This window comes from Mastacembelus armatus, chromosome 12 (assembly GCF_900324485.2).
Source record: "Mastacembelus armatus chromosome 12, fMasArm1.2, whole genome shotgun sequence".
Taxonomy (NCBI): Eukaryota; Metazoa; Chordata; class Actinopteri; order Synbranchiformes; family Mastacembelidae; genus Mastacembelus; species Mastacembelus armatus.
This window is the reverse complement of record NC_046644.1, coordinates 20,234,252-20,246,290: the sequence shown is the minus strand read 5'-3', so window position 1 is coordinate 20,246,290 and position 12,039 is coordinate 20,234,252. Positions and strand designations below refer to the sequence as shown.

The 12,039-nt window shown below is 49.5% G+C and overlaps 1 protein-coding gene across 2 annotated transcripts; it reads left to right on the top strand.

Annotated features, from left to right (window-relative positions):
* The first annotated feature begins 1,413 nt into the window (after positions 1 to 1,413).
* On the top strand, positions 1,414 to 11,387 carry fgfr1b (fibroblast growth factor receptor 1b). 2 transcript variants are annotated; one of them, XM_026297573.1, is made up of 17 exons: positions 1,414 to 1,677; positions 4,557 to 4,680; positions 6,013 to 6,114; positions 6,198 to 6,370; positions 6,454 to 6,577; positions 6,965 to 7,155; positions 7,638 to 7,782; positions 7,867 to 8,057; positions 8,132 to 8,277; positions 8,846 to 8,967; positions 9,045 to 9,155; positions 9,232 to 9,422; positions 9,778 to 9,900; positions 9,984 to 10,054; positions 10,222 to 10,359; positions 10,467 to 10,572; positions 10,674 to 11,387. In XM_026297573.1, the coding sequence occupies exons 2-17, from the start codon at positions 4,569 to 4,571 to the stop codon at positions 10,752 to 10,754; spliced, it is 2,127 nt and encodes a 708-aa protein (XP_026153358.1). In that variant the 5' UTR covers positions 1,414 to 1,677; positions 4,557 to 4,568; the 3' UTR covers positions 10,755 to 11,387. The 2 variants fall into 2 exon arrangements, with proteins under 2 accessions (XP_026153358.1, XP_026153357.1); XM_026297572.1 differs by having other exon boundaries at positions 7,638 to 8,057.
* The last annotated feature ends 652 nt before the right edge of the window (positions 11,388 to 12,039 follow it).

Sequence of the window (12,039 nt, the reverse complement as noted above, 5' to 3'; positions counted from 1 at the left end):
TCTGATGATCAGTCTGTATTTTGTTGGATCCATCTGATCCTGAACAGGAACTAAAGTTCTCAGATAAATGTAGAGCAGGAAAAAGTCCAAGGTTTGACTCTGACATGTAGTGAAGTCCAAGGATGAAGTAGTACTACATGGAAATACTCAGTTAAAGTACAAATACCACAACATTGGACTAAAGTACAGGACTTGAGTAAATGTATGTGGTAACCCATCACATGCACGGTGCTTTGCAGAAACACTTGAGTCACGTCCATTTTCTCTGCCTGTGTGGTCGTGGTGACTTCCCCAAACAGCCTCACGAGAAGAAACACTGGGATTCTTCCCAATCGGGGACTTCCTGATACGGATCGAGATGAAGCTGTTTTAGAAAGGACAGAAGTGCGACGTCTCCGCTGAAGGAATGAAGTAGATAAAGCCGAGGAGTGAAGTGACGGTCGGTCAGGGAGAGATCGGCCGTGCAGAAGTGTCTGTCTGGTAGGAACCATCACACAATGCTGCCTCTGTGCTCGGCCGGAGAGGAACACTCAGATGCTTTGTGCCCAGCCTGTCACTCTCACACACACATTGTGCCAATCTCCCAAAGGAATCCAACCGTGGGATGTTCAGTGTGTGTGTGTGTGTGAGAGAGAGAGTTGGGTGGTGATGTAACCAGCACTAGTCTAAACAGCTGATTGTGATCACAGAGACATTCAGACACAAACTTTCTCCTGTGGTTCCTCACACATGACTTGCTTTAGACCCCCATTGTTGTCCAAGGACTATTAAAAACCACAGCAGGGAGCCACACCGCTGACCTGGCTCACATGGTTCTTCCTCACCAACAATGGGAGGCCCGTCTGTTTCCAAAAACCAGCTCCAGACTCTGAGAACAGTCGTCACTGTTTACAGGCTCTGACGAAGAAGGATGTGTTTTTAATTGGTCTGTGACATTTTACCCCCTGAACAATCCACCAGTTATCAAAGCAACAGAAAATAACCCAGTGTCGTCTGGATGAAAGTGATCCACAGAAACTAAAACCATTCCGATCTAAAAACCAGACTGTGACAAAGACCAGGCCACACACTGCTGGACTTCATATCAAACTAAACAACAACATGAAGCGGAGCCAGAAGGTGAGATCTGTGGAGCCATGTTCTGAGACGGTGGACGGTCTAATCCCCGAGCAGCCCTCAGTGACCACATGAAAACAAATGAGCAGCTCAGGCCGCACAGCAGGGACTTAGGGAGAGGAAATCCTTTCTCTTCCTGCTCCTGCAATAAAAGGAGCGGGGGGGGGGGGGGGGGGGGGGGCAGCGCAGTGAATGAGCAGCAGGCAGCGGGGCATTAATGGAGCTGGGGCTGAGCCGGGCGCAGGAGGACCCTCCCCCTGTAGGCGTTTCTCCTCGGCCAGTGTATATTCACCCAGCCCGTCAATGAGCTGCACTTTCCCCACGTCTTCTGTCCAGCGGCGCAGCGCGAGGAACGCGCGGAGGTTGTAGGTCCGCAGCCGCAGATGCGTCCGAGCCCGTGAAGCGTCCGAGCCCCGGATCAGCCCGGACACGTCTGCTCATGTCAGAGAACACCAGGATCAGAAGTTTGTGAGGCCCGGGACGGCACGAAGCTCCACCGACCTTTGGCTTTTCTGCTCCACGTCCCCGGATTAGCAGCTGACTCTGGATCAGCTCCCGCAGGTACTGCTCCGCGCAGACTGCTGCGCTTTTCTGCCAATAACGCGTGATTGTTCCGAGCTGCGTGACTTCAGCTGCTCTTTAACCGCACTCGGCTTGTTTGTCTGCACTTTCCTGCGCCCTGATAAATCCTCCGCTGTCTGCGCAAAAACCAGTTTTCACTTGCACTTTTCCCAACAACGTGAAAATACGCGTCGATTCTTGTGGAAAGACGTTTAGCTAATATTTAATATGTTTAATAGTGTGAAGTGTTATGTAACCTGCTCCTCTGTCGGCCCGCGTCCACTGGTGGGCTGGAAATCTTATGTGTAACATTACAAATAGTAAAAAAAACTCCCTTTACTTCGGTAAAAGTATCTATGAAAGTATTTCTTCATGTAAATACTACGATCAACATGTTCCTAAAGTATGAAACGTGATGGAGAACTGCAGTATAATGGGAGTATCTTAGGTTTTCTAAAATACAAACACTACAAATACTCCATCAGTAGTAAAACTGCAGAGTTACTCACAGTATGAAAAGTAGAAGTACCAACCCAGTGTTTGTGTTTCAGTGAGTGAAGTAGTTTTTGTTTTCAAAGGAGGAACAGCAGCAAATATTTCAGTGACTGTTTGACATTTAGGAAGAAGTTGGCAGGTTTTCTGAGAAGTGAAGTGTGTGAACAGAAGGACCCAGTGATGCTCTGACTCACGTTCAGCTGGGATACAGTAAGTGTTGACTGCAGGACGTTGCTTTGACTCGTCCAGGTGAGAGAAATGTCGTCACTTCCCAGCAGCCCTGTGGTTCATGAGACGTCTCCATCATCTGTCTCTGGTTATGATGTTAAACCCGAACCACTCGAGGTGTCGGGCTGAAAAATGTGGAGTGTGTGTGAAGAGTCTGACTCACTTTTCCACACAGAGGTGTGTCCTGCAAAATCTCCTGTTGAGACATCTGTTCTTATTCCTGCCTCACGTTTGGACCTCTACGTTGGACTGGCTGCCTGTTGCTGTCAGTATGACAACTGTTCTGGGCTGGCGGCCTGCTGCAGAATCTGGAGCGTAGGTGACGGCTTCAGCACGGGAAGCTTAACGCTCAGGAAAGTGAGACAAGACGTTGGTTATTAGAAGCTGAGCGTGTGGAGGGTTAAAGGTTTTACAGAAAGGCAGAACTAAAACCAGATGAAGAACTTTATGGTTCAGGTTCCAAAGTCCAGGCGGGGCTGGAAGGTGTGAACAGAACCAAGTATCACAGCAGCCCAGCTGATTTCAGTCCACACACGTTTCAGCAGCAGGAACTAAAGGGGAACTCTCAGACTGTGGGGGGAGTCTGTGTCTTTCCAGCGTTAAAATGATCCCAGTCACATGAACTTCCTGTAGAAAAGTGAACGTCTGAGGTAAGAGGACCTGCCTGCAGCCGAGGAGACAGTCGACATGAGCTGGAACAGGTTGAGTAACTTCCAGTCCACTACCTTGGTCTGAGCCAGGTCCCTGGTACCTCAGGGCGACCGTATCCACGCAGGTCTTCACTGGGCTCCTTCGTGGCTCCGTCGCCTGCTCAGATCATTCAGAGGCTGAGCTGATCAGACAAACGCTGCAGCTCCTGGTGTTTGGCCACATGTGCAGAAACAGCTGGAGCAACGTTCTCATGGTGCTTTAACGAGGCAGAACTGCAGCTAATTTCAGTGGAAGTAGCCGCAGAGCTCGTCTCCAGGCGTCCCCGCCGGACTGCTGGGTGCAGCAAAGACGACGGGGCTTTGCCTCCTGCAGTGGTGCTGTCAACAGCTGGACTAAGATCCAGGCCCAGTTCTCTCTCCCTCTGAACAACAGCAGCTTTCATGTCGGTGCATCTGAATCTGTCCTGTGTTTGCTGAGTATGTTTGTGTGTGGGAGGGATGGAGGTCACTGCATTCTCCAGAGCGCCTCGGCAAGAAGAGCCAGAAAGAGTCGTCTTCATGAAGGAATCTGGTGCCTGACGAGCAGCCTGACAAGCAGCCTGACAAACAGCCTGCAAGACAGTGCTGGAGTTTGTGTGTCATGTATTAAATACACACTGCAGCACTCTGTTTCCAGCTCCTGTGGTCTGAGGGTTTCCTGCTCTGTTTCATGTCATGATCCACTGGACTTTGTTGGGTCTTGGCTGTTTTGGAGGGATTTGGACTCTTCACCTTGGAGCTTGTGTTTTCCATTTACAGTAATGAACTGATTTAATAACAGAGGATTCATTGATTAAAGACAAATCCACCATAATAACATAATGTGGTGACACAACACCTGCAGCAAATGGTGCTGGTCTCTGCCTGTTTGTGATTCACTGCCAGTGTTGGGTTTGACACTCAACAGACACTGACAGGTGAACCGGGACAGAAACAGCTGCAGGAGTGTGAGCAGCCTGCATTCACAGTTTGGGGTTTTTATACAGGACTGGATCAGATCTCCACCTGGACCAGGACCGTGCTGCTGGTTTTGTGTTTCAGCGTCTGTTTCGGACTGAACCTCCACAAAATCTGCCAAAGGAAACAAATGCACAAAAATCCCTTTCACTAATTTGATGTGAATCCTGAGAGCGTTCGTTTCCTTTGTTTGTTCTGTTGTTTTGAGCAGAGCCTGATGTGAAAGTGTCTGAGCTGCAACTAATGATCCTGTCTCAGATTACGGGACTATTTATTTCACCAACTGTCAGAAAATAGTGCAGATGTCTAGACCTGGTCTGTAGTTTTCAAAAATGCTCATTTGTCCGAAGTGTAAAGAGATTATAAGGTATTACAGCCTAAAGCTGTGACACACAGGACGTGTTGGTGCTGGTTTGGGTCTGAACATGGGAGGAGGGTCGGTCTGTGATGTAAACACAGTTTGCAGTAAATGGTGTTCATGTTTCTGTCTGTGCTGCTGTCTGTTCCCAGTGTGAGGACACGATGTCTTCGCCTTGCTCCTTCCTGCTGCTGCGGTCCTGCATCCTGCTGCTCCTGCTGGTTCAGGTTCCTCCGGCCCGTCCCAGACCGGCCTCCTCGGACGACACGGACACAGGTACCACAGGCAGCACGCTCCACACCTGGTTTCTGTCTGAAGAACACAACTACATTGAGACTGTGATGTGTTTGTACCTTTATTCATGGTTATTCTGCTGATTCTCAACTGATGTGGGACTTGTTGGACTTGTTGGATCCATGGCACATTAAAAGTTCCCAGTTAAAGTGATGCACGGTAAGAAAAGCTGTTTGCTGTGTTCCTGTGTGTGCAGGCTGAAATCACCCCCACAGTTACTGGTGCTGCTGGTGTGCTGGAGCCTTTTTTAAACTGGTGTGTGTCTGGTTTGGGGCCTTTTGTCTGAGGCTCTTTCATGTCTGTGGTTGTGGTGTTTTAGTCTCTGTCTTATATAAAAAAGTTCTGAAAGTTTCCAGTGAGCGAGTTTCTTTAATAGGAAAGTGACTTTTTCAAGGTTTGGCTGTTTGGGGCTTTGAAGCATCTGAAACTGGTTAGTGTGATTTTCATGGTGTCAGCTCGGCCCGGCTCTCAGGGTGCTGCTTATGGTCTGTGCATCCTGTGCAGACGCAGGAACACATGCACACAGTCTGAGTGGGCAATCAGAAACAGGAGAAACAGAAGACAGCCCTGCTCCTTCCTGCAACCGTGTGTGTGTGTGTGTGTGTGTGTGTGTGTGTGTGTGTGTGTGTGTGTGTGTGTGTGTGTGTCATTTTTGTTCCAAGCATCTGGGCTCCAGCTGAGACTGAGTCTATGTGATACTGTTGTTTTCGAGCCCATAAATTCTTGTTGTGCTCTCAGTAAAGGGCTGATCCGGTCCAGCCTTTCACAAACAAAACCTGCTTTCAATTTCCCTCCTCCCTGGGTTCTGTGAAGGTTAAACACAAAATATTCCTGCATCTCTGAGACCCAGCCCTGTCTTTTTATAAACCGTTTGATGTGTTTAACAGTAGCTGCACATTTACCATGATCTGTGTTTTCAGTGCCACAACACATGGTTCCCCAGCTCCACGTGACCTCACTGTCTGTCTGTTCACCTTCACTGTGACTTTGGCCCAGACACTGTCTGTGTTTAACACAAACACGTGTTTGATCTTGTCGTCCGACTTACTCTCTTAGAAGATGATAATGAAGGGTCAGATCGTGATGTGTGATGAAAAGAAACACAGAACACTCTGGGTCTTCTGCATGTAGGATGTTATTTGCTCTAACAACCACGTTCCCAAAAAGAAACTAGATGAGCAGCCAGGACAAATGTCGGCGCACTGACATGTAGTGTTTGAGCTCAGAGCAGCACAGCCAAGGCCACACTGCCAAACAAACAAAGAGTGTGGTGACAGCAACAGGCGGCTTTTAATCACTGAACCTCTTTTGTAGCTGACGCAGTGAAATCCTCTGAAGACGAAGATGACGACGAGTCTTCCTCAGAAGAAAACAAACTGTCCAGCGAACTGTCAACGAGCAACGAGAAGCTGCAGCGTGAGTGTCAGCCTGTCACTGTCTCCTCTGCTTTAGTGCTGAAAACATGATTCGGTGCAGTAATCATGGGCTTCCCTCGGCAGCGATGGCGCCTCAGTGGGTGATGCCAGAGAAGATGGAGAAGCAGCTCCACGCCGTTCCTGCCAGTAAGACCGTAAAGTTCAGGTGCCAGGCGACTGGAAACCCTGTGCCCACCCTGCGCTGGTACAAGAACGGGAAAGAGTTCAGGAAGGACCAACGCATCGGAGGGTTCAAGGTTTGTGAGACTCCACGTGAGGAGGAAACAAAGCAGGTGCTGAAATGAAATGAGGTTTGTTTCACTTCTCTTCTCTCTTCCAGATCAGAGACCACATGTGGACCTTGATCATGGAGTCGGTGGTCCCGTCTGACAAAGGGAACTACACCTGTGTGGTGGAGAATGAATACGGGAGCATCAAACACACCTACCTGCTGGATGTCGTTGGTATGAGACCTCACCTGTGTTGACACTGCAGCTCAGAGCAGACACAGGAAAACAGGAAGTTAGTCATAAATCAAAACCTGAGCAGCATCTTAGAGAAGATGCACCTTATAAATGTATGGAGACACTGAAACTTATTTTTTTGTGTGTCATGTTTAAAGTCCTGAAAGTTTCAGACGTGTTTGAAGTTTTTTTTAATAAGATTCTGGTTTACCAGGATGGAGGGTTGAAACAGTAAAACCAGCTCATTTTAATGCAGCTGGGCTGTGTGTGTGTGTGTGTGTGTGTGTGTGTGTGTGTGTGTGTGTGAGGGTGTGTGTGTGTGTGTGTGTGTGTGTGTGTGTGTGTGTGTGTGTGTGTGTGTGTGTGTGTGTGTTCCTGTTGGTGCAGAGCGTTCTCCTCACAGGCCCATCCTGCAGGCCGGACTGCCTGCAAACCAAACCACAGTAGTTGGAAGTGACGTGGAGTTTGTGTGCCGAGTGTTCAGCGACCCGCTGCCTCACATCCAGTGGCTCAAGCACATCACCGTCAACGGCAGCAGGGAGGGACCCGACGGGCTGCCGTACGTCCTGGTGCTCAAGGTGTGTGCACGTCAGCGCCTGCTCAGAAGTTTGAGCTTAGTTATTGGAGCCATTTTCAGTTACATGTGCAGTTTTGGTTTTCCAGCTCAAAGTCACCAACCCTGACCATAGAAAAACCAAGATGGCTGCTGGTTTATGAGCAGTGAAAGCTGCCGTCAGTATAAATTACTGGTGTGTCATTACAACAGTCGCACACAGCTCTGTGTCTGATGTGTCGTTATAAGCAGGTTGCTAACAGTGGCTAATCTGGTGAGATCTCGGTTTTCCGACTTGGTCACTGGGATGTGGTCAACTCGGATGTGGTGTCATTCCCAGTTCCAGCTTCTGATGGAAATAGATCTCAGCGTTATTCTCCTGCCGGACTGTCTGTTGGGTGACCAGCTCGACAGTAGTTTAGTGAAAAATGTTGAAAAGGCCAAAATGACAAATTCTTCTCATTGACATTTTGTTTTTACTTCACACCCTGTTTGTTGTTTCCTCAGACTGCAGGTGTGAACACGACGGACAAAGAAATGCAGGTGCTGACTCTGAGGAACGTCTCCCTGGAAGATGCTGGCGAGTACACCTGCCTGGCAGGAAACTCCATCGGAGTGTCGCACCACTCGGCGTGGCTCACTGTGGTCGAAGGTACGGAAAGACGCTCGGGAACCTCAGGAGCCGGTTCGTCCTGCCAGCGGTGCTCTGATTCTTCTCCTCCCCCTCTGTCCTCAGACCTGCCCCCCTCCCCGCTGCCCTCACAGACCTACCTGGAGATCTTCATCTATTGCCTCGGCTTTTTCATCATCGTCATCCTCACTGCCACCGCAGTCATCTGCAGACTCTGCTGTGCCCCGAAGAAGAGTGACTTCAGCAGCCAGTTAGCCGTCCAGAAATTAGCCAAGAGCGTTCCTCTGAGGAAACAGGTACTGAAGCCGCCCCTATTTCTGCCTCCATCTCTAGGCCAAAGACCCTCACGGCTTCTGTCCTGTCTCTGCAGGTGTCCGTCGAGTCCTCGTCCACTCTGCAGTCAGGGATGTGTCTGATGCGTCAGTCTCGTCTCTCCAGTGCAGCCACCACCATCCTGGCCGGAGTGTCAGAGTATGAACTTCCCTACGATCCTGTGTGGGAGCTGCCACGAGACCGGTATGAAACATCCTGTCCCACTGAGCCGTAGACCTCCATTGTTGTCCAAAAACTATTAAAAACCCAGCAGGGAGCCACACCGCTGACCTGGCTCACATGGTTCTTCCTCACCAACAATGGGAGGCCTGTCTGTTTCCAAAAGCCAACTCCAGACCCTGAGAATGGCCGTCACTGGGTTCACAGGCTCTGAAGGAACAAAGAGTCCACTGGTCTCTGGTTCTGCTGCTCCTCCAGCTTCTCTCTGCTCACAGCAAAAAGACGAGCATGAACAAAAACACAGAAAATCGTGTTTTGTCATTTAGCGTCTGCCTGTGGTTCAACTAAAGGCTGCACCTTCTGCTGTTACTGTGTGACATGTTATATCTCTGACTACTCCATAAGACCTGTGTTGATTTAAAGATTTGTTTTTGTAGCTGCTGATTCTGTTCTGTGCTCGTATTTCGGTGGAATATTCCTTTTTTCTGTTGCCATAACTGAATTTGCACATATTGCAGGTATTAGCTGTGTTCTGCTGGGCCTGTGTAATCCAAACAGTACCCAGACTAAGAGGTGTGCTGTGTTTCCTCAGGCTGACCCTGGGGAAGCCTCTGGGCGAAGGCTGCTTTGGTCAGGTGGTTCTGGCTGAGGTCATGGGGATCGACAAAAACAAGCCCACGCGCCTCACCAAGGTGGCCGTGAAGATGCTCAAAGGTGAGACACGTTGTGACGCCGAGCGGACTGTTTAGGTTTGAACATGAAGGTGATATGAACTTGTTGTTGTTGTGCAGCGGACGCCACGGAGAAGGACCTGTCTGACCTGATCTCTGAGATGGAGATGATGAAGATGATTGGCAAACACAAGAACATCATCAACCTGCTGGGAGCCTGCACTCAGGACGGTGAGTGTGAGGATCAGACGTCTGTCTGTCTGTGGAGATGTTCGCTGCTCGGAGGTTAAAGCTGTGTTCCCCTCAGGCCCGCTCTACGTGGTGGTGGAGTACGCCTCACAGGGGAATCTCAGGGAGTATCTCCGCGCTCGTCGACCGGCCGGGCTCGAGTACTGGAGCGGCTCCAGGCAGGCGTCGCTGGGCACGTTGGAGATCAGGGAGCTGGTGTCTGCTGCGTACCAGGTGGCCAGAGGGATGGCGTACCTCGCTTCGAAGAAGGTCTGTTTCTGAAGCCTCACAATCACTAGGACCCTGTTGTTGTTCCCCTGAATATGAAACACAAGTAGCAGCGCAGAGAAAACTGTTTGAGTAAACAGCTTTTTATTTCAAGGGAAGTTAACTGGAATAAACCACAAGCAGGTTCTGGTCTCCTGATGGTATCAGAACGGGGCTTTGACCCCTGTGTCCTGCCTCACAGTGAGAACGTCTCTAAGTTTGATGAAGTCAAATGTAAAATGTTTGTTTCCTCAGGACTGTTTTTTGCTTTATGTTGACTTGACTGCAAACAGGGAGGATTAACTGTTTTCAGCCTCAGTGTTCGGTGGGTTCATGTTGCTCCTGCTCTGTGTTTCAGTGCATCCACCGGGACCTGGCAGCCAGAAACGTTCTGGTCACAGAGGATAACGTGATGAAGATAGCGGACTTCGGTCTGGCTCGAGACATCCACCACATCGACTATTACAAGAAAACCACTAACGTAAGCGGGACAGGCCTGGACTCTATGGACTGTTAGGACCTTTTAATGTGACAATGTCTGCTCATGTGTCCGTGCTCCCACAGGGTCGACTGCCCGTGAAGTGGATGGCACCAGAAGCTTTATTCGACCGCATCTACACGCACCAAAGTGACGTGTGAGTCAATAAACGTCCAGTTTCACAGTCGATTGTTTCAGTCAGTTTAATAAACCATGAGACGCAGTGACTGAGGACATTTACTGGTGTCTCATGTCAGACTGTCAAATTAATACCACAGACAGTTACAGATGTGTGAGAAGGTTTATGTGCTGCTGCTGCTGCAGGTGGTCCTTTGGAGTCTTGCTGTGGGAGATTTTCACCCTTGGGGGGTCACCTTACCCTGGAGTCCCTGTGGAGGAGCTCTTCAAGCTGCTGAAGGAGGGACACCGCATGGAAAGACCATCTGCCTGCACCCAGGAGCTGTGAGTGCAGCCAGAGATTTCAGTCCAGTTACTTGTGTGCGTGTGTGTAGACAGTCATGTTCTGCACTGTCCGTCTCCGTCTGTGACAACAGTTTGTGTTGGCTCAGGTACCTGATGATGAGAGACTGCTGGCACGCCGTCCCGTCCCGCAGACCCACTTTCCAGCAGCTGGTGGAAGATTTAGACCGCACTCTGTCTCTCACGGCCAACCAGGTAACGTGCTGTTCGTCGGCACCTTCATGATCCCATGTTGTCCTCTTCTGTAGCCGTTGGTCTTGGTTTCATGCCCGTGAACTCGCCTCGTGTCTGTTCAGGAGTACCTGGACCTGGCCATGCCTCTGATCCAGTACGCTGCGCTCGAATCTTCTGCTTCATCTCACTCCTCCTCCACATAAGTGTTCCGGGAGCGTTTCCCCTCCTGGATCACCTTCACCCATTTCCTGTGCTGCGCGGGGCAGCGGTGGCAGAAGTCCCAGTCGAGGCCGGACCGAGGAGCTCGGACGAGCCGCTTCGCCGTCGTCTCCCACTGCAGCCTGATGTGAAGAACAGCTGGACTGAGACAAGGCCTCAGGAAGCAGCTCGCACCGTCCGACTCCTGACGGGTGTAAAGACTGATTCACCCACTGAGCGAGGACTGGGGGAGCTGTAGCTGTTCTGCACACGGCCTCAGAGCTAACGTTCTATTAATAATGCTCTCGTTGTGAATAGTGTAAATAATAGCTGTGTTACATGGAAGGCTGAACTGCATTCACCAGACAAATCCATCATAACTGAGGGGTAGAGACTAGAAAGTGACTGTATTACTGATGCATCAGCAGCCTCTTTATTCCCAGTCAACTATCCATTTTATTCCTTCATTAATTTATTTCTGTTCCGTTCTGATGTATTTTTAAATCTGGTTCTCCACACAGACGTAATGATGCCAAAGATGTTACCCTCCAGCTGATTCAGCCTGCAGTGACTCAAAATGCTTCTAGTTGAAAATTGTGTATAATAACTAACAGTATTAAAATCCTTTTGAATTTTTACTCCTTTTTTTATTTATTGACTCTTTTTCCTTTTAGACCAACAGGTTTTTAGTTTCTGACCAAAATTTCAGTCCAAGCTGCAGGTAACAGGTTCTCCAGCTGCGTTTAGCTCAGGTTCAAACTGAACATGTGAAGGATGTTTGTGCTGAAACTGTCCTCAGTACTGAGGTAAGGACATTTATCCAGAACCAGGTTTAGCTTCCTGGTCTGTGCCGTAGACCTCTGACTGGTTCTGTAGACCGGTTCTGTGTGAGTGATGCACGAGTGAACCATGACTCCCACGTTCTCCGACAGGAACCATCCACTTATGTGAATATGTGTTTATGTTGGACAGAAGGAGATGAATTGTGGGAAGACAGGTTCAGTCAGGGCCTCAGCATCATCAATCTCACACACACACACACACACACACACACACACACCTTCCTCTGGCTGCTTTTCTTGCTGTCTCTGCGTTTCCTTTGCTCAGAGCGGAAACATTGTGTTACAGGAGAACATCCATCATGTTGTTGTGTCTGTCACATGTTGTTCTCTCTGCAGCCTCTGGCCCCTTTACAGATCTGATCCCTGCTGTTCAGTGGGTTTTGTTACGGCCTCATAATTAATCGAATCCCAGTCCTTCCTGTTCCCTACAGAGCCTCCAGTTCCCCTC